Source organism: Saccopteryx leptura, chromosome 1 (genome assembly GCF_036850995.1).
Source record: "Saccopteryx leptura isolate mSacLep1 chromosome 1, mSacLep1_pri_phased_curated, whole genome shotgun sequence".
NCBI lineage: Eukaryota > Metazoa > Chordata > Mammalia > Chiroptera > Emballonuridae > Saccopteryx > Saccopteryx leptura.
This window is the reverse complement of record NC_089503.1, coordinates 192,742,629-192,766,361: the sequence shown is the minus strand read 5'-3', so window position 1 is coordinate 192,766,361 and position 23,733 is coordinate 192,742,629. Positions and strand designations below refer to the sequence as shown.

Sequence of the window (23,733 nt, the reverse complement as noted above, 5' to 3'; positions counted from 1 at the left end):
CAGCCCACACCTGTTTGGGCAGGCACTAGCTCAGGATTTAGCAGCATGCAATCTCAAAACTAGTACTCTCTTACAATATGTAAATAACCTACTCCTCTGCAGCTCCTCCCTGCCTGTCTCAAGGAGATACACCACCACCCTTCTTAACTTCCTCACTGTGAAGGAATATCATGTCTTCTCTGCTAAGACTCAACTTCACTCTTAAATTAGTCTTCGGTTTATCTGGGACTCTCCTTAACCCCCACCACCTGAGGTCTCACCCTAGATCTAACTCAGACCCTCCGCAGTCTCCAACCACCTACCACCGCAAATCAAATTTTTTCTTTCCTCGTGTAAAGCCAGTCGCCAGGGCCACTATCACAGCCGCTTGGCCCATGCAGGTTTGTATTGGATTCGGACAGTCGGTAAAGAAACAATGGAGCCAAAAGCTGATGGGCCATCACCTTTAATCCTAGCTTGCATCCAGCGGGCAAGTAAAAACACACACTGGGCTCCAAAACTCACTCATTCAGTGCTCACAAAGCTACTGATTTATCCGAGTTTCCCAGAATCAAAGGTTTCTAGCTCACCAGACTTATTCACCTCTGTTCCCCATCTCCTTCTCTCTATGCCAGGGGTCCCCAAACTACGGCCCGCGGGCCGCATGCGGCCCCCTGAGGCCATTTATCAGGCCCCCGCTGCACTTCCAGAAGGAGCACTTCTTTCATTGGTGGTCAGTGAGAGGAACATAGTTCCCATCGAAATACTGGTCAGTTTGTTGATTTAAATTTACTTGTTCTTTATTTTAAATATTGTATTTGTTCCCGTTTTGTTTTTTTTACTTTAAAATAAGATATGTGCAGTGTGCATAGGGATTTGTTCATAGTATTTTTTATAGTCCGGCCCTCCAACAGTCTGAGGGACAATGAACTGGCCCCCTGTGTAAAAAGTTTGGGGACCCCTGCTCTATACAAACTCTCCACAAACTGGCTTCTCACTCAGCACTCCACCATCTTGGCTGCTTCTCCTGGCCTCCTCCATGTGACCTTCTCTGCTCTGTCTTCTAAAACTAATCTCAGGAACTAAGAGCGCAAGCTCCCGTTCTGCCCCCATTTTATAGTGCAGAAATCAAAACCTTTAATCCAATATACAAAATAGGGAAGTCTCTAATATAAAGTCACTTATCTGAGGCATGATGAGACTGTACCATCCCACATCAAAAAGGGTGAGAAAGGCTTAATCCCAAAACCAAGCCCCAGGCTACAAGGATCCTGCCTGCCCACAGCCCGCCCCCAACACACATTAATATCACCTGGGCAACAGCTTCCATGTGGGCAGCGCCATCTTTAACAAAGTGAGCATAATATATTTTATCTGCCCAACACCTCAGTCTAGTAGGCTTCTTTAAATACTGGATTCCTAATTTTGCTCTCTTAGTCAAGCCCCTCAGTGAGATCTTCTGAGCATGGCTTTTAAGGTCTATAATGACCAAGGAAGTAACAGAAAAGGCAAATAAGGCCCAAAAGAAGTCAGGAAATACAAACTTTTGGCTCCAGCGCCCTAACGGGCTTAATAGAATTCCATCAAGGCCCTACTTAAAGAGTGGAAAGAAAGGTCATTGAACTGAAGCCTGCCAGGCTCCCGGCCCCATCAAGGGATATACCTCTGCTGTGGAAAGAGAAACACGAGAAGGTAAGCTGCCCCCTTGCTCCATGGAGGGAGGGTTCAGTCTCTTCTAGCCCTGCTCCAGATACCTGTGACCTGACCTTGCCCAGCATGCTGGGAATTGCCACTGAAGGCCCAAGGACATCATTCATGAGCCTAAGTTCTTCCAAGTAGCAGATAAGCTGATCTCACTTTTTGTAAACACAGGGTCATCTACTATGCCTTGCCTGAATATTTAAGTTTTATTTATCCCTCGAAGATCTTTACTGTGGGTATTGACAGTCTGATTTTTTTTTTTTTTTTTGTATTTTTCTGAAGCTGGAAATGGGGAGAGACAGTCAGACAGACTCCCGTATGTGCCCAACCGGGATCCACCCGGCACGCCAACCAGGGGTGACGCTCTGCCCACCAGGGGGCGATGCTCTGCCCCTCCGGGACGTCGCTCTGCCGTGACCAGAGCCACTCTAGCGCCTGGGGCAGAGGCCAAGGAGCCATCCCCAGCGCCCGGGCCATCTTTGCTCCAATGAAGCCTTGGCTGCAGGAGGGGAAGAGAGAGACAGAGAGGAAGGAGGGGGGGGTGGAGAAGCAAATGGGCGCTTCTCCTGTGTGCCCTGGCCGGGAATCAAACCCGGGTCCCCTGCACGCCAGGCCGACGCTCTACCGCTGAGCCAACCGGACAGGGCCTGTTATTTTATTTAATGTCTAGTATCTCCTTTATTCCTCTTATCTCAATGCCCCATGCCTATTGTAGGCTGGGACCTGCTGCTAATTCCAACTAGAAGCAGTGGCCACTAGGACTTAAACTCTAACTGCAAAGTGTAGAAATGTAACCACCCTTTCCCTAAGCACTTGCAGGATTTACAAGTTACTCAAAAAACTGTTCAAAAACTGTCCAAGAGGCGCTTCCAGCAGTACATCACCCAAGGACTGACTTTCATGTGGACAGGTCCACACACCATAATCCTGACAACTCCCACTGCTGCTAAAATAGAAAAACGGCATGCCTTACTCCAACCACAAACCTGAAGCTGGTTGGTCTACGTATGGCAAATATATGAAAAAACTAAGGACTCTTTTAATCAGGCTTTGGGAAAAGGGAAACTAGGATTAAAAAAAAAGTCAACTTAATTGTCACTAAAGGTTAAAGAATTTTAAATCAAGAGTTCTGACTAGAAAGAAATTGTATGGTTTTGATAATAGAAGGTATAAGGTATGGAAATACTTTTGAAAGAAAAAGGAAAAGCAAGTTGTTATGAAGGTCAGTTATTTCTGGATAAGAAAGTGCATGAAAGCTGAAGGTTTATGTAAGTTGTAGAAGGTTTGTGCAGGTTGTAGGAGGTTTGTACAGAGAAAAAAGTATTTATACAGTCAGAAAACGGGTTTTCAAAGAAAGTTTAATTAGTCACCCTAACTAACAATCCTCTACTCTCCCCACTTATTGGGACGACTCTTTCCCCCACCCTGACCATCTGGAGCTCAGAAACAGAAACGAAACCAACCCTTTGTCCTTCTATTCTCTATTCACCTCTCAGCCTACCTCACCCAATCAGGTGCTTTCTACTCGTGTGGGACCAACACCTATATGAGTCTCCTTACTAATTGTACAGAAACCTGTACCCTAGTCTATCTCACGCCAAATATCAACCTAATCCCACCCCATGAACCTCTTCCAATTCCTAGTACACTACCCGTCAATCTAAGAACCAGACGAACTGTACAAGTAATCCTTCTTCTTGTTGCTTTAAGAATTTCTATACAAATATGTCTAGGGGCAGAGGGACTGGCCATTTCCCTGTCTTATTCCTATTCTCTCTCTCTCTCTCTCTCTCTGAAGCCCAGTGAATTCATAAACATGAAATCAGTGGTTTCACACAAACTGGGTGTCTTGACTATTGCCTTTCATTGGTCCACTCACTCTATTTATTTTTCTAACTTTTAGACTCTGCCTCTTACATTTGTTCACTAGTTTCTTATAGAACCACATGCAGACCTTTGCCAATCAGAAAGTTGGAAAAATCTACCTAACCCTACACACCAACCCTGAAACCTGCCCTCGCGAAACAGAAAAATCCAAAACCCTGTATCAGCAAACCTCCTAAATCCTATCTTTCAACCCCTACAGGTCCCCTAAACCTAAAGCTCTCCCGTTTCCCTGAAGAACTAGGAGAATGAATAGCATTCACCTCTTAATGCTTCTCAGTCTTTTTACCCTTCACATAGTAAGGGGACAAGATTGCTGGGTCTTCTTGGCTGAAGAAGAGCCTACAAACAGAAATGAAACATTTCCTTTAGCTCAAGCTAACTGCTCTCTCCAGGGCTTCCAGTAAAGAATATCTCTAACTTTACCATGGAAGAACTTTCACCCCCTGCTATACAACCCTCCTTATCTCTGCATTCCTAATCTCCAAATACTTGCCTCTTTATCAAGTTCCTACAGGCCTGGATGAGAGAAATCTCTAGGATTACCTACAATCAAATGCTCCTACACTCCTATTCCCAATCCCCAAGGAGAACTTCACAAGGGAAATATCAAATAGGTAGGGATGACAGCAGGAAGAAGCCTCCCCTCAGCCCGAGAAGTTCCCTCCTGAATGTTCTCCAAACCCCCTTCCTTTTCAACCACACATATTCAGTCCTTCTAAAAACTTACACCAACAGGTTCCCTGTCTCTAAAAATTTCCACATGTCCTCCCATTCGAGTGGAACCAGACCAGCAGATCTCATGAGGCTCGTCCAGGAGACCATGTATCAACATGTCACTGTGTCCACTCGGCACTCACAGCAAGTAATTCACAATTATTACCTCCCAAAATTTTTTACTTCTTCACTCAGGTTTTCAAGGACATTGCCTGGTTCAGACCTTACTGCATGGAAATTGACGACCTCCTTAACTGGATGAGTGACTTGGCTTGGCAAGGTTCCCTTCTTGAGTTCTCTCCAGAAGAAGCAATAATTTTCCAATTTTTTCTCCTCTTTCTCCTCATCACCCCTCACCATATATTATAAAATTAATAACTGCCTTTCTTTTATATGTAACCACAGAATTGAGAAAAGATAGATACGTGAATTCCAAACTGCCCTCTTGATGTTCTGCTTATCTGTCAGACCTCACCCTTACTGGACTATCGCCCCTGAGACAGAAGAATTCCAAGAAGCTGGTCAACCTGCCCCAAGGAGCATTCCAGAAAGCTGAAATCCTCAAACTGTAAATGGGAACATACCAGGACTTGCGACTCAGTATCCCCTCAGGCTCTCCCAAACACTATATAATTCACCCCTAGTCTGTAACCAGCGCTCTTCTCCCCAGAGAAGTGCCCGGCAGGGTTCCTTTCTTCCTTTCAATAAAGCCTGTTACTCTGGTCTTTTCGAACTCCCATGGATTCCAACAGTTTGTAAATTGGATTAAAGGTTTTGATTTCTATACTATAAAGTGGCACAGACCAGGAGCTTGCTCTCTCTTGGTTTCTGCTATCACCATCGCAGGGGCCTCCCTGATCCCTTGTCTTCTTTTATGGTTTGTGTGTCTTGGTGAGACACCAATAAACAGAATGGCCCACCATCCTCTGACTCCACCATTTCTTTACTGTCTGCCCGAATCCAATGGGAACCTGCATGTGAACAGCCACGATGGCGGCTCCTGGCCTTACATGCACACATATCCCATGAAGGCTGGGGTAGAGGTAAGAGCACAGTCATTTATTCTGAGTCCTAAACAAGACCATCTGAAAGGGCAGGAAGCCGGAGAATGAAGATGGTATGTGTGGCTGCAGGCAGGGCTGAGGCTGGGGGCCTTCTCTGGGCAGGGCCATAGGAAGGACAGGAAGGTGAGGCCTCTGACCTTCTCTCTAGGACTCAACCCTTGCAAAGGGGTCAACATCGAAGTGAGCTCTTGGGATCCAGAAGCAGCTTCCCCGAGAATTCCACAGTAACCCTTACCTTGCTAGCTCCTCCCCACGCCCGAAGAACTGCTGCCACTCCTTCACCCATCTGTCTGCCCCCCAGGACTGCCCCCTTCATGGACTCCTGTGCTCTTGAGGCTGACACAGGGCGGATAGGCCAGGCCCTGCCCTCAGGGAGTTCACTCTCCAATGGGGAGGATAAGTGTCTTCTGTAATTTCAGGTGCTGGTAAGCGCTATGGAGAACTGTTTTCCTCTGTTCTGTTCTCAGGGGACGGAGGAATAAACTTTTAAAGAAGCGCCATGTTCAGCACCTAAGATGCCTCAGAACAAATGGTCATCTATGAGAAGGGCACTGACCCCTAAGGGGATACGCTGCCTTTCCAGCCACTGGGGAAACGAACGTATCCAGCACTCAGAGGGGCCGGGGCCGGGGCCAGGGCCGGCCGGCCCGGGACTGGGGATGTCCCTTAGCCTGCTCCCAGGCTTCCTTCCCTCTTAATGGGGACTCAGACTCCAGCCAGTCCCCTCGCTCCCCTGGAGTTCAGTTTCTCACCTTTTAATTAGTATTTCTCAAAGTGCCATGAGGAATTCTATGAAAAGTCTGTTCCAAGTTAGGTACATTTGGGAAACACTAAATTTAGACCCAGTATCTCTCCTGCAAATTCACAAATAGCAGCCTATAAAAAGGTCTGAAAGTCTGAAAGGAGAGACACCTGCTTGGCCAGTTCTCCTTAGTGTCACCCTGTCCCCACGGGTCCCCATCAGTGCTCCTGATCCTGTGCTCAGCACAGCACTCTCTGGGAAGGCCACATTCAGGCCTGAGGGTCATTCCAACCTTCTGTGATGCTGTCACCCCACAGGGGGTGCTGCCAGGCCCCACAGGCACTCAGCGTCACCCGCACTGTAGGATGCACGCGGGGCACAGAGGTTCCTGGAAGGAACCTATGACCAGCATTCATTCATTCATTCAGTCACCAACCTGACCCTAGGCTAGAGGAGAGAAACTGTGGGTGATTCTGTATGGAGAAGGTTCTAGATTGTTCTTGGGAGCAGGTGTTGAAAGACGGAGGGTTAATGCTCACGTCTGAATGTTTCCACAACCTTCTCCCTATTGTGGCTTAGTTTAAGGCAGACCTGACACTGAATTCCAGAACAACTAATTCAGCTATGCAAACAACAGAGCTGGTTGCCACTTTGTTCTGCTGCTGCATGTCAATGATCTGAATCTGTAAAATAAAGTTCATAAATATTTAAGAAATGCTTTCTTGGAGCTGCCATTCTTAAAAAGCACATTCACTTCCCCATTTTTTGAGTGTCTGCAGAAGCTCCGCGAGAAACTGGCGGGCAAGCCTCTCTCTGGAGCTCCAGAGCCTAAAACTCGGCGATGACGTGATACTGACCAAATCAGCACACTAAACCTCACATGTGAGACTGAACGGGCAGCTCTTCCGAAGTACACGGAGTCAGCAGGGGTGAACCGGCTGTGTGCGGGGCAGGCAGGGGGCGGCCTGGCCAGCTGCCTATGGGCTTGCTGAAAGGAGAGCTTAGGAGCTCAGAGATCCACTTTGGGCAGGATGGGGGGCAGAGCCAGGGCAACTGGCCCCTCCCCCTGGGGTGAGGGTAGGGGCCTTCACACAGGCCGGGCAGCCTGCTGTTCAGCAGCCCTGGCTTCTGTTATCGGCTGTGGGGCAAAGGCGCAGTCCCTTCTGTGAGGCCATGCTGAGCCAATGTGACAAAGGTCAGCCCAAGTAATAAGGTGGGGGAGGTGAGGCCACCCTGACACGAGGGTCTGGAAGTACAAATGGTGACTAATTTGGGTTAGCACCTCCTCTACTCCATCACATGGAGCCGAGAGTGAGTTGCGCCTGCCCCACAGGAATCGTCAACCTCTGCATCGACTCCAGGGGCCCAGACTCATAGCGCCGTCCTTTGGATGCAGATGAACTCGGTGTCGGAGAATTAGACCCATCATGCCCCCTGGCTTCACAAAGCTTCGCTTTTTTTATTTTTTATTTTTGTTCATTATAGAGAGGGGAGAGAGAGAAGGGGGGAGAAGCAGGAAGCATCAACTCCCATATGTGCCTTGACCAGGCAAGCCCAGGGTTTTGAACCGGCAACCTCAGCATTTCCAGGTTGATGCTTTATCCACTGTGCCACCACAGGTCAGGAGCTTCGCTTTTAAGGGTGGAATTTCAGTATCTTCGTTGTGGTTATAGACAGGAATCAGGTAAAATCAATCTCCCTGTCCTCACACAGAGGCCCAAACTGAGGACAGAAATATGGTCTGTGTGGGAGGAATAGTGCCTGCACAGCTGTGTGGTCAAACGTGCACCAGAGCAAGAACAATGACAATACATGGCCCGGCAGCACCACCATCGTGTGAGTCTGCATACGTCACAGAGGGCCTTGGTGTCCCAGCAGGAAGTGACCCACAGTCAACTTCAGTGGCTCAGACCAAAGAGCTGATGAGGACACAGAAATGCTCATGGCGGGATGGCCACTTCCTGTCCCCCTTTCCGGGTGACCCCAGACACTGCCTGGCTCGTGCCTCCCTCTCCCCCCACCCCCTTACAGGTTCGTCGCTTAGGCTCAATTTAACATTTGCAAGGGGCCTGGAGCAAAGGTGCAAACGGGGAACCACAAATCGAGCTGCACCAGAGACTGGCCATGTGTTCACCCAAAGCCCACAGACTGTCCCTTGGGAGCAAGGGGACATCCTCTTGGAACAGAGTTGAGACCCTGGGAGCCTGCAAGTGTCTTGCGTGTTCTGGGCTGACCCCAGGGGATTGGCTGATGCTGGATGCTGGCCTGAAGCTGGATGGGGACCGCCTTCCCCTCCTTGTGCCTCCCTCTTCTAATTCAGATGTCCAGGCCGTTCCACACAACCGCTAAAATGACATCACCAAGTGAAGAGAGAAGGCAAAATATCTGGGGACTGAAGCCACCTAGACGCTCCTTAGGAGGGTTCAGAACAGCCGACATGACAGGAGAGCAGGTGCCCTTGTGTAGTAATAGTTCTGTTTCAAAGAATGTTCTGGGATCAATAAATCTGGGATACACTGAGTTGTTACCTTCTTCTTCTTCTTTAATTGCAAGGCCTTTGGGAGCTGGGCATATTTCCAAGGAGGTAAGAGAACATGGTACCTCACAAAGCCCATATATTACCAAAAGCCCATTATTGTCTCCCAGGGACACTACCTTCTGGAACACATGCGCCAGGCTGGTGGGGCCTATCAACTCTCACCTCTCCATCCTACTCCATTGCGACAGAAGGCTTTTATGTCTCTAGGAAAAGGTGTGTGTGTCAAACTGAAGCAGGTAACTGTTAACATCTTATAGCCTAAGCTTTATCTAAGGGCAGGAAACAACAGTGACTAGCCACAGCCATGGTGTTCATGGTGAGGACCCATTAAGCAGGGACACAGGCAGGTGTGCACAAGTACACTCAGAGAGCAGGCACTGATGCAGGTAGAGAACAGGCACTTTGGGGACGAGTACATGACAAAAAGATGCCAGAGGTGGCAGGAAGACCTGGAGCAGGAAAAGGTCACAGGCCCTGCAGCTGTGCCTTGACAGTGGATGGCAGTGGATGCTGATGTCAGCGTGAACCTGGCCTGAGGCTGATGTCAGTAATCGGGACATCCCATCTGGTCCTGAGGCTGGCTACAGGAGGGTATGACCAGCGGGAGCCAGGAGCTTCCTCATAGACATCTCCTATGACAGGAGAAAGGGGCAGCTAGGACTCCTCACCTCAGGACCCCCTCCCTGTCATCTCTGTGCCTCCAGGAGCTTACTTCCACTGCATGCACATACCTGGTTCCCCCCAGCATTGTGACACTCATAAACTCCAACAACTCCATCAGCAAAATGTCCCAAAGTGTCCAGGCAGTTGGTTCCCTGCTGCAAGGCCCCAAAAGCTATATCCTGATGGTCAGGAACCCTGGAAAGCAACATAAGAATCATCTGCTCATTCCCCAGACGGCCAGCTCCAGACACCCACACCATTGGTGGTTCCATCTCAGGCAGTGGGAACAAGGAGAGAAAGGGGGGCGAGGCCATTAGCAGACATTGCACCCCACCCTCCACAGGTAGGCTGTGCCTGGATTTCCAGCCCTAACTGAAGATTCTATGTTGGAGAAGGATTCTTCCCATTGCATATCAGGGAAATGTTTTGGGAAAGAAAAAGCTCCTAAACTCTCAATTTGTCTGTTGGAAGTCATTTAGAAAAGCAATTGTGCTGTCATTGGGTCCTACTGCCTCCAAGTACAGTGGGCTCAGGATCTGATCTTTACTGAGTAGAGGAGGGGCTGCGTGGTTTGTCAGGTGGCCTGAAACAAAGAACAGTGCCGGTGGGCGTGTGTGGGAGCAACTGCCTCGGGACTAAACCTGCCTTTGCTTACTGGCTGGGGGAGCTTTCACTCTCTCTCTCTCTCTCTAAGCCTCAAGTCCCTCTTCCGCACATTCCCTCCCAACCTGGGCTGTCACAAGGATCCCATAAGACATTTCATGTTTTGGCATGGAGTCCAGCACCTGCCTTCGGGAAGCACTCTGCAAATGGCAACAACTATAAATGACACACATCAACATTATGTGGGGATCTCCCTTGCCCTGCACCAACAGGAGAAGCAGGTTCACCTACTGGGCGGAACTGAATGCCTTAGATGTGGTCTTAAGCGGCACAGCACCGAATGTCACCCCATATCACAGGTGAGCTCGGGGTGAAACTCTATTAACACCATTCTGTCTGCAGTCATTACCTACCAAGTCACAGGTGACTGTGACAGTCAAGTGGGCACCATTATGGGGCTACAATCCACTGCTGTGATGTCCCTCATTGGCCAGGGGACAGATGGTGACCAGCACAGTTCTCCATCCCCAGCAAAGCCGTCTGTCTTTAAAAGCAGGGGAAGAATTCCAAAGAGCGGTATACCTGAGGCAGGCTGCATTCCCTAGCTCTCGAACAAAGCTCTGTGAGGAGACTCTGAAGGAGCTGTAAGCATGAAAAGCAATGGTGGCGACTCTTGCATCCAGTCACCATATTGGAGATCTGTGACTTGCTGTGCAGTGCTCTGGGATTATTCAGAACAAGGAATGTGCCCCACTAAGGCCAAACCTATCTGGCAGCTGCCCTCAGTGAGCAAAAGCAACATGGGAAGGGGAGCAAGGGAGGCAGGGCCGAGGCCTGGTGGTAGTGGTGGGGGGGGGGGGGGCTGACGGCACAGAACACGCCCCCGGGGAGGCCAGGAGCTGCTCCTCTGGTCACTGAGCCCATCATTTTATCAATGGGAAAAAGCTAAATGGGGTGACAACTTGGGATTGTTTTCAGGTCTAAGAAGAATTGGAGGGTTACTCAGCAGGAGGCCAAGATGCAGGGAGAATGTTCTCTGTGGTACTTGGGGACAGCTATGGGGCAGGGACACAGAATTCTCACTGGGAGCCCTGGCTCCAGCCTCTTGCTGAACACAAACCTCACTTTCTCTCAAGAAGTCTCCCCGCCTCTCTGACATTTGTTGCTTTAGAGTCCTTGCAGTGAGACCCTCAGCCCCTTAGTACTGACCTTAATTCTGGATAGACGTTTTCAAGGTACCATCTGAATGGCTTGCAGCTAAGTTTCTTCCTAAGCTCAAGTCGGCTCTGAATACTGGAGGAGAGAGAGACAAGATTCTTTCACTGATTTTAAGGACTTATGGGATCTCTATATCAAACTTGGAAATCTGCCCATGAGAATAGGGTTGGTTGGGGCAGGCAGTGGGGCCGACTGTCCACTAGTGCCCCTGTGACCCCACCCTGCCTCCCACCTTGGGGCCATACCTGCCCTTGAACAGAGGTCTCCCTTTGAAACCTGGGCGGCTGTTCTCAACTCTGGCCACAGAATGGTTCTTGGGGTTCAGGCTGGCCACAGCTACCACTCCATGCCCCTCCCCCAGGATCCTAAGCTAAGTAGCACAGGAGGGCACCACCGACACTCACTTGCCATAAGGAACGTTTCTGGCAGAAGGCACTGCTGCATAATAGAAGTTTTTGTACTCATCCATCCAGACCTCCGCTGCCCGGCGGGTGTTACTAGAAACAAAATAAATCTCCTTGAGCTGCTATATCAGCATCACTCTGCACTTGTCGGCCTGCACTGCCACTTAGGAAGGTCCTTCCAGGTGGGCTGGCAGCTCTGGCAGGGGTGCAAAGAGCACACTGTCTCTGCTCAGAACCCCAGGCTGTGACGGTGGGGAGCTGACATCCATCGGATGCTCACTGAACAAAGAGAACTTGCCTTCTTGTCTCTCACAGAACACAGATTATCAAGGAGCTAAAGTCAAAGTTAGAATTCCAGAATAGGCCGGTATTTTAGAGAAGGGACTGGAGTTGCTGCATAAGGGAGGAAATAAAAAGGGAATTATTCTGCAGTGATGCATATTATGTACCCACAGAGAGCTGGTACCAGGGGGCAGAGCCACATAATCCTGGTCTCTGGGGCCTTTCCCATTGTGGCTTTGACACTATGAGACAGGTCTGGGGAACAGTTAAGAGTTATCATTGAATTGACTTTCCTTTCTGTAGACTGAGCGGAGGGTCCTGTTCGCACAAGGAATAGTCACATGAAGGAGTCAGCTGTATTAGGCCCTGTATCTAGGCCCTCCCCCCCAACCCTGCACTGTGCAGGAGGGGCACAGGCAGCGCAGGCCTTTCTAGAAGGCAAAAATCCAAGTCTCACAAGCACGGAGCAAAGCACCACTCATGATAGATAAGGTCACTGAACAGGAGATTTGGAAGGCCTGACGTGTGTGATAGGACAGCAGGTACACAGGCCCCAGTGTCTCATTCCTCCCACATTCTTCCCAAAGCCTCTGCACAGAAGCCTCACTGCAGTGAACCTGTCTGCTCCCACATCCTGGATGCGGTTCCCAAGACTCTCTCCTCAGGCTCATGGTGGTCATCCTCGAGAACCCAGACAGAAGGCTTCTGTTCTTCCAAAGTAAATACACAGGGAGGCAATTTTCACCTTTTAAAATAATTCCTGTTCTCTACCGGAAAGATCTCTTGTAAATGGTGAGCCTTTCAAATGATCTGAGTTACTATTATTAAAATCATTTCTGGCCTGATCAGCGGTGGCACAGTGGATAGAGCATCGAAGTGGGACGCGGAGGTCCCAGGTTCGAAACCCCAAGGTCGCAGGCTTGAGTACGAGCTCATCCAGCTTGAGCCCAAGGTCACTGGCTTGAGCCAGGGGTCACTGGATCAACTGGAGCCCCTGGTCAAGGCACGTATAAGAATCAATCAATGAATAATTAAAGTGCCACAACTACAAGGTGATGCTTCTCATCTCTCTCCCTTCCTGTCAGTCTCTCTCTTAAAACGTAAGTCATTTCTATTTGACATGTCTTATATATAAGGTGATATATGCACCTTTTCTCTGCTCATGATGTGAAGGTGGGACAGTTGTTCAGGATGCCATTTGGGAGACAGACAAGACAATGTGAACACTGCCACCCTCTGATCCCGCAGTCCCCACTCCTAGAAACTTACCTCAAGGAAATAATCAACTAGGAATGAGAACATATACTATGTGAAAACATGACCACTTCAGCACTGGTTATAATGGCAAAAACAATCGGAAACTGTATGACCAACAACAGGAAAGTGATCAAATAAAATGGACAAACCTTGGCCATTCAAAATACTGGTATATAGCTTACATGTTGCCATGGAATAATGTCCTTGATTTGTTGTTGGGTGAAAATAGAACATTATAGAACAGCACATAGTAGATATGTGTGTGGACACAGAGAGAGAGAGAGAGAGAGAGAGAGAGAGAAGTTGAGAGATGAATTTACCAAATTATAACAGTGCTATCTTTGGTAAATGAGATTGATAATTTTTACTTTCTGTAAAAAAACACACAACTACAACGAGTATTTAAAGCACTGGCAATACTGTATCCTGAGTTTGATTTCTCAGAGGAGCTATTAAATATTCTTGCTGGGATTTTGAGGTTTTGCTAAGTGGCCATGCCTTCACCTCTGTGCGGCTCTATAACCTCCATCCTCATGGTCTGGATTCACCAGCAATAAAATGGAAGATTCAAGGATTTCCCACGTTCCTTTCAGCCCTAATGGTTCTAAGTTTTATGAGCTTCAATCGTACAATGGCTTTAAATCACTTAAGTCATTCAGTGATTAAGTTACTTCTTAATTCCTAAATGCAAAGCAACCTTTTTATCTACTTAACAGAAAAGACATGAAAGTAGTCTCAGAGAATAAACTTCATGTGCTATTCAGTACTAGTCTCAACTCATTCATTTAAATATTTATTATGTACTGACTACACGCCAAACAGTCTTCTAGGTGCTATGAACACAGTGGCACCCAGAGAGGTCGCTTTCATTTATCCGGGTTCTCTGGCTTCTGCTCTTCCCTCACCCCCCACTACCTCCCCCACTCAGTGCGGAAGTAGCACTGCCCAAGCACGCAGGACAGAGTGGGACTCATTCAAACCAGCTAGTTATCCTGCTAGGCGGTAATACCGAGAAACACTGTAAGAAAGTAAGTTTGAACCACTGGTTTCCTGTACTTAATTTGTTCATATTACCCCGCACCATGAATAACTAGTCTCACCATTAACTGTTTAACCTTAAACCCAAATGTCCAGCCAAGGGATCTTCCCACTGCCACATGGCCTTTGGGTAGACTGTACTCAGCACATACCCCCGAGCACACACACCCTCAAGCTCTTAAGAGGCTAACTGGAAATGCAGCTGTGTAAAAAAGGAATGGCCAACTGCTCCCCTCAGCTGGTCTAAGAAGGTGGCTGTCTCAGCCAAGAGTCCACAGGTGTGGTACATGCGGGGATGGCAGAACAAGCAGGCATGTGGGCTACCTGCTCCATTCTCTCGCCTGTCAGTCACTCACTACCCATCCAGCTGACATCAACTGCCACAAGCCACTCTAGACCAATTTGAGACCCTGTACCTGAGTTCCAGCCGCCTCAGGCACTGACTGTATGGCGGGGAGGGGGATGACAGATCAGCGTACAGCTGTAGCCAGACTGTCGGCCTGAGTCCTTGCTCTGCCACTTTCCAGTGCGTGAACTTGGAAAAAGGAACTCAACCTTGGTTGTACCTCAGTTTCCCTAATCTCCAAAGTGGAGATCAGTAACAGTACTTCATTCATAAGGTTTTATAAGAATTACATAGGTTAATATGTGCAAAATATAGCCTGCCACACATGAAACACTCTCTAACTATTGATATTTATACCCTCTATAAATATGTTTATACTCTGTAGATATTCATATTTAATTTTTAGATGGTGACATACTTATATACCTATTAATATCACCTATTAGAGAAAATTAGAGAGGACTTGAGACTGGAAAGGGACTTCTACCTTTGGATGAGTCACTGAGAGAGAGAGGAGCGGAGGCCCTGCTCGGGGTCTAACAGAGCTGAGCTGCAGCAGACACTGCACAGGGCCAATTTCCTCCCCAGATCTCTAGTATGCAGGCTCCTGGGCTGCAAAAGACAATGGAAAAGTTTCCCTTCTAAAAAACAGTACTTTTGTAAAAAAGAAAAAAAAATGTATAAAGCAACGTCTTGTGTGTTTTTGCAGACGGTTTTATAAAGTCCTACGTCTGCTGGCAAATACCAATGTCTTTGATTTGGGTATTTGATGTCTATACAAGAAGTTTCTGGAAAGAATTTCATGTTTTCCCCAGGGGGCAATGCCTGTTTGATTTTGTAGAGTCCATTTTATAAGACCATATATAAATCTTTTCTAATAAAGAACAAAAATGAAGTTTAGACGACATTTAAAAAGGATAAACCTGCATTATTTGACACTTGGCTCCTCTCCTAGAACTCACATTCTCTATGCCAAAAAATTCAACTTCTGTACAATATATGTACTATATTGTGCAATCGGTACTTAGTAAATTGGTACAATATATTATATAAAAGATAAGGTAGTAATTCTCCCCTGCCCCCCCCAATGCATTGCCAATGTATTCCAAAGTCTTTCTTCTTTAGCAGGGGCACGGGGTCAGGAAAGTGATCAAATAAATGGACGAACCTTGGCCATTCAAAATACTGGTATACAGCTTACACGCTGCCATGGAATAATGTCCTTGATTTGTTGTTGGGTGAAAATAGAACATTACAGGACAGCACATAGTAGATATGTGTGTGGACAGAGAAGCCTGGGTGTCACCCTTCATGCCTTGTCCTCCCTGTCCTATCTTGGCCAGTCTGTTAGGGTACACTGCCTGCCTCAGAAAGCAGCTGGACCTGGCCTCCAAGGCCATGGCCCTGGTCCCCTCATGTCTTGCCTGGCAATTTCTATAGCTCTTAGAAGTCAACCCATGGCCTCTGATCACGCCATGGAGGGAAGCGGCATGCGTACCACCTGTCCATCCTGGTATCACCTCCTTGCTGCCCTCCACCCAGCCAGAGGGGCTTCTCTAAAGCTGAAAACAGAGGAGGCAGATACTGCCTAAAATCCTCAGTGGCTCCCCCTCACAACTCCCCCCATAATAACCATATCCAAAGTTTCCCACTACCTGCAGGGTGCAAGCCTGGGGCTGGACTCTGTGCCCACCCTGTCTACTGTCCCATTTCCCAGGCTCCAGTCACACTGGGGTCCTGTTCCATGTTTATTTCAGTGACGCAGACCTGCTTGTCCTGCCCTTGAAAACCTCGCCTCCTGTCCCCGCATGCCTGATCTGATGGCCCCATTTTATCTTCTCACAGCATTTATTAAGCAAATAATCTTATCTGGCTGTGGGTGTTGGGCTGACTCCCTCCTCCCTGAGGCCAGGCTAACTGGCTTGTACACTCTCTTATCTTTAGCATCTATAGAACTCCCTAGGAAAAAAATGTGGTCTCATGGACTAAAAAGATGCTATTTATCTTCAGAAAGCTCTTATGTTGGCTAGAATATGTTCATTATTTATCATGAATCATAACTATGTATCATGAGGTCCTTCTGGCTTAAATTTACTATGGTTTGACTTTAATATTATTAATACATTGTAACTTGAATAATAACCTGTAATAAAAAAGTATAAGTTCTTTTTCTGAGAATAATATTTTCCCACAGCATTTTTGGGTACCCAGTTCTGGGAGCTTTCACAGATGCATGCATCTCTCTGACCAGCCTATGGGCATCAGGACACAGAACATTCCATCACTCCCCAACCAGCTCGTGCTGCCACTCTGTATCATATGCTCCCTACCCCACCCCTGGTACCTTGACCTGTTCCCAAGACAATTGGTGTGTCCTGCAGAGACTGTCCTGTAAGTGGCTGCGCACAGCACCTGGCCTTTTGAGACCAGAGCCTTTCCCTGAGCACAATGCCCGGGAGAGACACCATGACAGCTGTTCTCTATCATTGCTGAGTGGTGTGCCATTAAGGACATGGGTCCACATGGCCCAAGGTAGACTTCTGTCTGGGTGGTGGTCAGCAGCAGTGTCCTCGTCCCTGCTCAACCTCACAACCACTTACCGGGCAAAGACAGTTCCGCTGCCCCCGGGGAAAGTGTAGGGGTGCTGCTTCCGGAACACGTGCCCCACACGGCTACAGGGGATGATCTCCAGGCTGCCACCACACTGCCACACACGGAAGGAGATCTCTGTGATGGAGAATGAGACTGGGTGACTGACAGAGCACCACCCCAGACAAGCTTCCCTCCCCTAGCCCAGGGAAGCCCTCACTGCTGAGGGAGACACAAGTAGGGAACACACCTCTTCCCAGACACAATCTGGAATGTTCTACAGTGGAGCCAGCGGACAAACCCTGGATTTCCAGGTCCCATGGCATAGTCAAGAAAAGTATGTGTTGATTAGCTTGACTGCACTGAATATTTCAATGTACATGTATCTCAAACCATCAAATTACACAGCTTAAAGATCCACAATTTTACTTGCCAATTATGCTGTAATAAAGCTGGAGGAAAAAGAAACTGAAAGAAAGCTCACACTTTAGTTCAGTGGAAGGGTATCTCCATAGCAGTGTTGCTTATAGACACTATACAGTGGTATAGACAGAAAGGATTCATGCCAAACAATGTACCCACATTAGGACATTGACTATCTGACATTTTAAGCACTGATCAGAATTATGGAAACCACATAGATCCATGTCACTAAGTCCCATATATATATTTTTTGACAGAATTCTATTCCAAGTTAAAACCAGAAAAAGGAAGAGCATATTGCAACATTTTTCAGATTCAGACCAGACACCCTGAGACAGGAGTGAGTCTCTGGTCTGCAAGTATAGGACGCCTGGCCTAAGGCCATGGATATCCCTGTAACATGAGCAAGATCAATGGAGAAGATGCTTGGGTGAACTCTTCGCTAGCCGCTCCAAGACCGTGGAGAGTTCTGTTACATTTGCTGAGTGATAACAATGTCAGAGCAGGCAACACAAGAGGTGTAAAAACACATGTGAATCAAAGGCATGATGTGCCTATAATTAAACTCTAGTATTAGATACAACAGGCAAACATAGACACATTTTCCTCTAAAACTTATTTCAAGTATGCTGATTGCCAATATGCATCTGAGTTATTTCCATCCGGGAGAAAGATTAGATCTCTTCCCTTAAACTGCACAAAATTTATGTCTGCCCTTGAGCATTAGCAGGCCTAAAGCCATCTGGCAGCATTCACAGGCACCTCAGGGATTCTGGCAGTGACCGAGGATGCCTGAGGAACCCACAGCTTCCACGGAGCTGCCCATGGACTCAGTAGTCAGTGGCTCACTGACTGCACCCCTAAGAGCGTGCTGGGGAGGCAAGGCAACCTACAGAATTAGCAATCACTGTCACCGGTGTGATCAATCAGAACTGAGGCGGGCATGCTGCAGACCATGAAGTGAGCTGCCCAGCACCCATGCTGGTCGGAGCCTGGCCGTGGCAGCAGGTGCCCAGAGTACACAACAGGAGCAGGGATACCTACTCTGGGCATACGTACAAGAGCTTCCTTTCAGATCCAACAAACTCAAGTCATAGGAAGCACCTCATTCACTAGGAGCAAGCGACATGCTGCTGTTATGGGACTTGAATAATCTTGAATAACCGATTCCTTCATGCTATTAAAAATTAATGTTCCTGACCATCCAAGCTTATGCTGTAGAAGTTTCTGACTTTCCCTCTTACCGCATCCAGCAAAACATGGCATAAGTTCTCTGCATTTCAGGAAATAAAATGTAATCATACATTTTATAATTACATCATTTTATAATTTTCCTAACTAGAAAATTTAAAACGGGGGGCTAGGATGGGCCCCTGACTTCTTAGCAGGGACTCTGTTAAATCAGGAAGGAATCTGTTCAGAGAATTGATGGGACATTTTAAAGGCCAGGTACAACGAGTTAAACTCTGATTTTGCTTGAAGTTGGAGCTGTTATAACCTGGAGACGACTACTCAATATAACTCATTACCTTTTTAATTAGGCAGCTCATATTTGCATCTTGGTTCTGCTAATGACCAGCTCTAAGACCTTAGGTAAGACCTCTGTCCTCGAAGAAGCATGATATGAGACCATGTATTGGAAGTGCTTAGCCCAGCAATTTCCAACCCATTGTGGCAAGAATTTTTAAAACATGCACCACCTCCGGGTTCGATTCCCGGCCAGGGCACACAGGAGAAGCGCCCATTTGCTTCTCCACCCCTCCGCCGCACTTTCCTCTCTGTCTCTCTCTTCCCCTCCCGCAGCCAAGGCTCCATTGGAGCAAAGATGGCCCGGGCGCTGGGGATGGCTCTGTGGCCTCTGCCCCAGGCGCTAGAGTGGCTCTGGTCGCAATATGGCGACGCCCAGGATGGGCAGAGCATCGCCCCCTGGTGGGCAGAGCGTCGCCCCATGGTGGGCGTGCCGGGTGGATCCCGGTCGGGCGCATGCGGGAGTCTGTCTGACTGTCTCTCCCCGTTTCCAGCTTCAGAAAAATGAAAAAAAACAAAACAAAACAAAACAAAAAAAACAAACAAAAATAAAACATGCACCACCTGACTATTTAGTCAGGGGCACTAACCTTTTTTTCCTTAGATTGTCAAATACAAAGTGACAACGGCCAACACAACAATAGCCATCTGGTAAGAATGGATCAAAATCACACCCTTTTTTGTTGTCAGATTGGCAAAAAATATAATATTTCTCTGTGTGCTGCAAAATTTTAATGATTAGTTTATGTGTGCCATGAGATAAAAATGGTTGAAAAATTGCTGGTTTAGATCCATCCCGATGGGGTGGGGACCTGCTGAAAAGGACAAATGATGTTCCCGAGGAACCTGACCCCACCCTGTCTCTCAGGGCCCAGAATCAGGTTCTTAGACTTCCTTAACTGCTCCCATTAGGCTTAGCCTGTTAGCTAGGGAAATGGGCAGCCAGCTCCAGGGGTTTTGTGGGCAACTGCAAGGGGGTGTTCGGATTTTACTCAGTCATCCCTGCATCCACCTTTCCCAACACCCACCTACATATCCCCCCAGGGCAGGACACCAAGCTGCCGGTGAGTAGGGGACCCAGAAGACATTGGAGCAGTGCCCTGAAGAAAGACTCCTGTCAGGGACTTTTCCTGTTGAACCAGAGACCTCCTGGAGAGCAGCCTTATTCAAGCAAGTCAAGGGGAGAGGAAGCCACCTGAGCCCAGGCAGGGTGTGCCCCTCTTCCCTGTCCCGGCTCACCCGAGTGAGCCCCATCAGCCCCTCCACAGAACCTCGCACACAGCATAGCTACAGATACAAAAACCACACCAACAATACACCAGATAATTGAAAAAGAAAATTCTCTCCCCTCCCTCTGGTCTCCGTGCTAAAATGTCTCCTTTGATACTGAAATCAACTTGCTTTAAAAACACTGGCACAGGCTGGCTGCTCTGTCCCTCGCCTAATCCATGTTTTCAGCTAACAGCACACATTTCTGAAACCTGCACCTGTTCGCGGGAAACGGTCATCTACGTGATGCGCTGTCCTAGTTGCCCTAAAACCAGACTCAGACTTCTCTTCAGAAGTTAGCAATTCTTTTGAAGCCTTCTGAGATCAAACGGCTTTATTCCTACCCATCAATATACCATCTGACAACAACACCAGGAGCCTGACTCGGAGTCCTCCGTCCCTGCATCCGCCTGCTGTCGTTACTGAGTCTAAAGAAGCTTTCTTTTTTTCTTTTTCTTTTTTTTTTCCGAAGCTGGAAACGGGGAGGCAGTCAGACAGACTCCCGCATGCTCCCGACTGGGATCCACCTGGCACACCCACCAGGGAGTGATGTTCTGCCCATTGCAAGCGTTGCTCTGTTGCAACCAGAGCCATTCTAGCACCTGAGGCAGAGGCCATAGAGCCATCCTCAGCGCCCGGGCCAACTTTGCTCCTATGGAGCCTTGGCTGCGGGAGGGGAAGAGAGAGACAGAGAGGAAGGAGAGGGGGAGGGGTGGAGAAGCAGATGGGCGCTTCTCCTGTGTGCCCTGGCTGGGAATCGAACCCAGGACTCCTGCACGCCAGGCTGACGCTCTGCCACTGAGCCAACTGGCCAGGGCCTAAAGAAGCTTTCAACTTCAAATGAAGGCAGAGAAATCCTCCACAGATAGATGTTATCACTAACTTTAACAACATAAAACGAGAGAAAAGTAAGAGGGGACTGAACTCTTTTCTTTTAAACTGAAAAATGCCAGTCTCTGTTACAAGTAAAAACTACTAAAAATGACAGTGGCATCCTTTCCTTTCTCCTCCCCCCCCCCACCCTCCCAGTGTGCACCCCCCTAGGGGCAAAGTTAACTTAGCATTCAGTAGCCGAGGAGAACCTCCTCAGAACCCCAAAACCCGCAAGGCTTCAAGTGAAACAAACAAAAAACAAAACAAGAGTCTCTTTATCTTGCAGCAGTAAAGACATGGCTGCAACCAACAGAGACCAAAGTCTATAAAATTTCCTCGTTTCTAAATCTGGGTAAAAGTGATTTGCACGGGTTATTTAAAACAATGAAATCAAGTTAGGACCATTCACAAAGGAGTCGGGGAGGGATTCAATGCCATGGCATCCAACTTACTCGATGTCCACCAGGAGTACAGCCTGCCCCCGGCCCCCGCCACAGCGCCCTCCTGTTCCGTACGGTGGAAAATGCATCCTAGAGCCTGAGACGGTGCCCGCAGTTTTGTAAGCGTGCTTCCAAAACCTCGGAGTCATACAACATTAGGGAGAGTGCATTTCCCTTCAAGAGCTTTTCAGTATTCTAGCATCCTGCCCTCTCAGGACAACATATTTTACTGTCCAACCCAAGATACTTTGAAGAATAAAAGAGGTGCTGTTTATACTTATGTGGGGACGACTTAGGTCCGATGAGTGATCACTCTAATGCCTTTAATTTGAGTAGTATGAATGTTGATGTACGTCCTCGTGCCTCCTGACCATCCAGAGTACGATCGTACATGTGTAAGGCAACATTAGAAAAAGGCAAATGTATTATGTTCTTCTTGTTTCCATAAATTGGTTATCAAACAAACATGCTTTTAAGTTAATAAAACTGGAACTAATTTAATTTTTTGAAAAAAACCTCACTCTCGCAGGTCAGCGAGCATGAAAAAAACTCACTACTTAAAGGGTTAAAAACATTTCCCAGTTGGCACCCTGCATACCACAAACTCTTCCTGTCTCTTCAGAGCTTCCATTTGTCATTACTAGCCCTCGTGGTGGGCAGGAAAAGACCGTGGTTTCACCAGACTCGGAAACTGTGGTGGCGGAAGACACAAGGCTCATACATACCCAGGTTCTCTCCTCCCCACACGTCCATCATCATGTCATATTTCCCCAGTTCTTCAAAATAGAGCTTGTCCATCACGAACAACCCTCCAGCAATCATGGGGGTTCTGAAGAGGCAGAGGGTAGAAGGGCGAGAGGGAGAGGCCAGAGGTCAAGATTAGCCCACCAGCACTGTCAAGCCAAGGTCAAACCTATATGCTGACCCTAGGCAAGTTCTCAGCCTTACAGTGCCCAGTTTTCTTAGAGGAGTCCACAACCGCCACCCATGAAGCAGCCAGCGCTCTTAGGGAACACTCGATAACATCGGCTATATTAGTATGGTCACTGTCATGGAGCAGGTTCCTCTTTGTCTATGGACTCACCATCGTCCTCACTTCCCCATCAGCTCGGGAAGGGTTAACAGATGTTTTCAGAGCCCCTGCTTCCTCCCAGCGGAGGTGCTGGGAGAGTTAACCCAGTGTCAGGTGCTGGAACCAGGGCATACTGCAGAGGAAGGCTAGCAGGCAGGTAGGCTTGTCTGTCTGCTCTGGAGGGGGGGAGGTGTGCTCCGACTCCCAGCATGGACCCCGGCATGGCCTGGCAACCTTAGAGCTAGGTGCTAATGAAGATAGTCTCCTTCTCCGTGAGCCAACAGGAGAGCATCCTGCCAAGTCCAGCCCCTTCTTCCTGGTCCCCGAGGTCCCTGGAGACCTCACCCTGCCACAGAAAATGCTCTACATTAGAAGCACAGAGAGCACACAGCGCTGCACCTTGCCTTAGGTATGTGCTTCATCTGAAGAAAGGAATCCCAGAGTGCTTCCCTGTGTGACCTGCTGGTCGCTAGAGCTAAGACGGGGGACACAGGGTTGGGGGGCAGAGTGTGAAGACTCCCACCAGGTTCTAGGACGGGGCCAGCCTGGGGCCTTACCTGCAATCCTGGCACTTACTTTATGGGGGCGACGGGGTTCCCTTGCCGGGCTCTCCTCTGCTCAGGTGTCATGTAATCCCACTTGAACACCAAGTTCCAGTCAAAACCTGCCAACCACGGAAAAGAGAAACGGGTGCTGACAACAGCTGCCGTCTGCTCCTGCACCTGCCGGCCCTCAGAGCTGACAATCACCAGCTATTCGGTGACTCCCTGAAAACTAAACGATGCAAAACACACAACCGAACACACAAAGGTGTAGTGGGGCAAGTGAGTGCCCAGGACATTGAGGCAGGCACGGAGCCTGCTTTCCCGTAAAGCTGACCCAGATCAGAAGATCTAAAACCAAAATGCCTAAGATAAATGTGAAGGGAGAAGAGAAGTGAGGACCGCATGGGGAGCACCACTGCCTATCCAGGGGCTGCAAGGAGGCCAGAAATGAGTGGGGTGGCGTCGGCTCCATTCCTCTAACACTGGCCCGGGGAGGGGGCATCGTTCCCTGGGCCTGGAAAAGTAGCCCTTTACTCTCTCTCTCTCTCTCTCTCTCTC

General features: G+C 48.3%; 1 protein-coding gene across 3 annotated transcripts in view; it reads right to left on the bottom strand.

Moving 5' to 3' along the window:
- The window catches only part of GALNT2 (polypeptide N-acetylgalactosaminyltransferase 2), a 222,721-nt gene that overhangs the window by 11,576 nt on the left and 187,412 nt on the right, over positions 1 to 23,733 (bottom strand). For all 3 annotated transcript variants that reach the window (XR_010751235.1, XM_066383635.1, XM_066383637.1), the window contains exons 9-14: positions 23,207 to 23,294; positions 22,284 to 22,387; positions 17,038 to 17,164; positions 11,515 to 11,607; positions 11,102 to 11,185; positions 9,358 to 9,484 (exon numbers count right to left, since the gene is read on the bottom strand). Coding sequence is in view for 2 of the 3 variants with exons in the window: in XM_066383635.1 (XP_066239732.1) it covers positions 9,358 to 9,484; positions 11,102 to 11,185; positions 11,515 to 11,607; positions 17,038 to 17,164; positions 22,284 to 22,387; positions 23,207 to 23,294 (623 nt within the window). In the remaining variant the exon portion in view is untranslated. The remainder of the gene's footprint in view (positions 1 to 9,357; positions 9,485 to 11,101; positions 11,186 to 11,514; positions 11,608 to 17,037; positions 17,165 to 22,283; positions 22,388 to 23,206; positions 23,295 to 23,733) is intronic.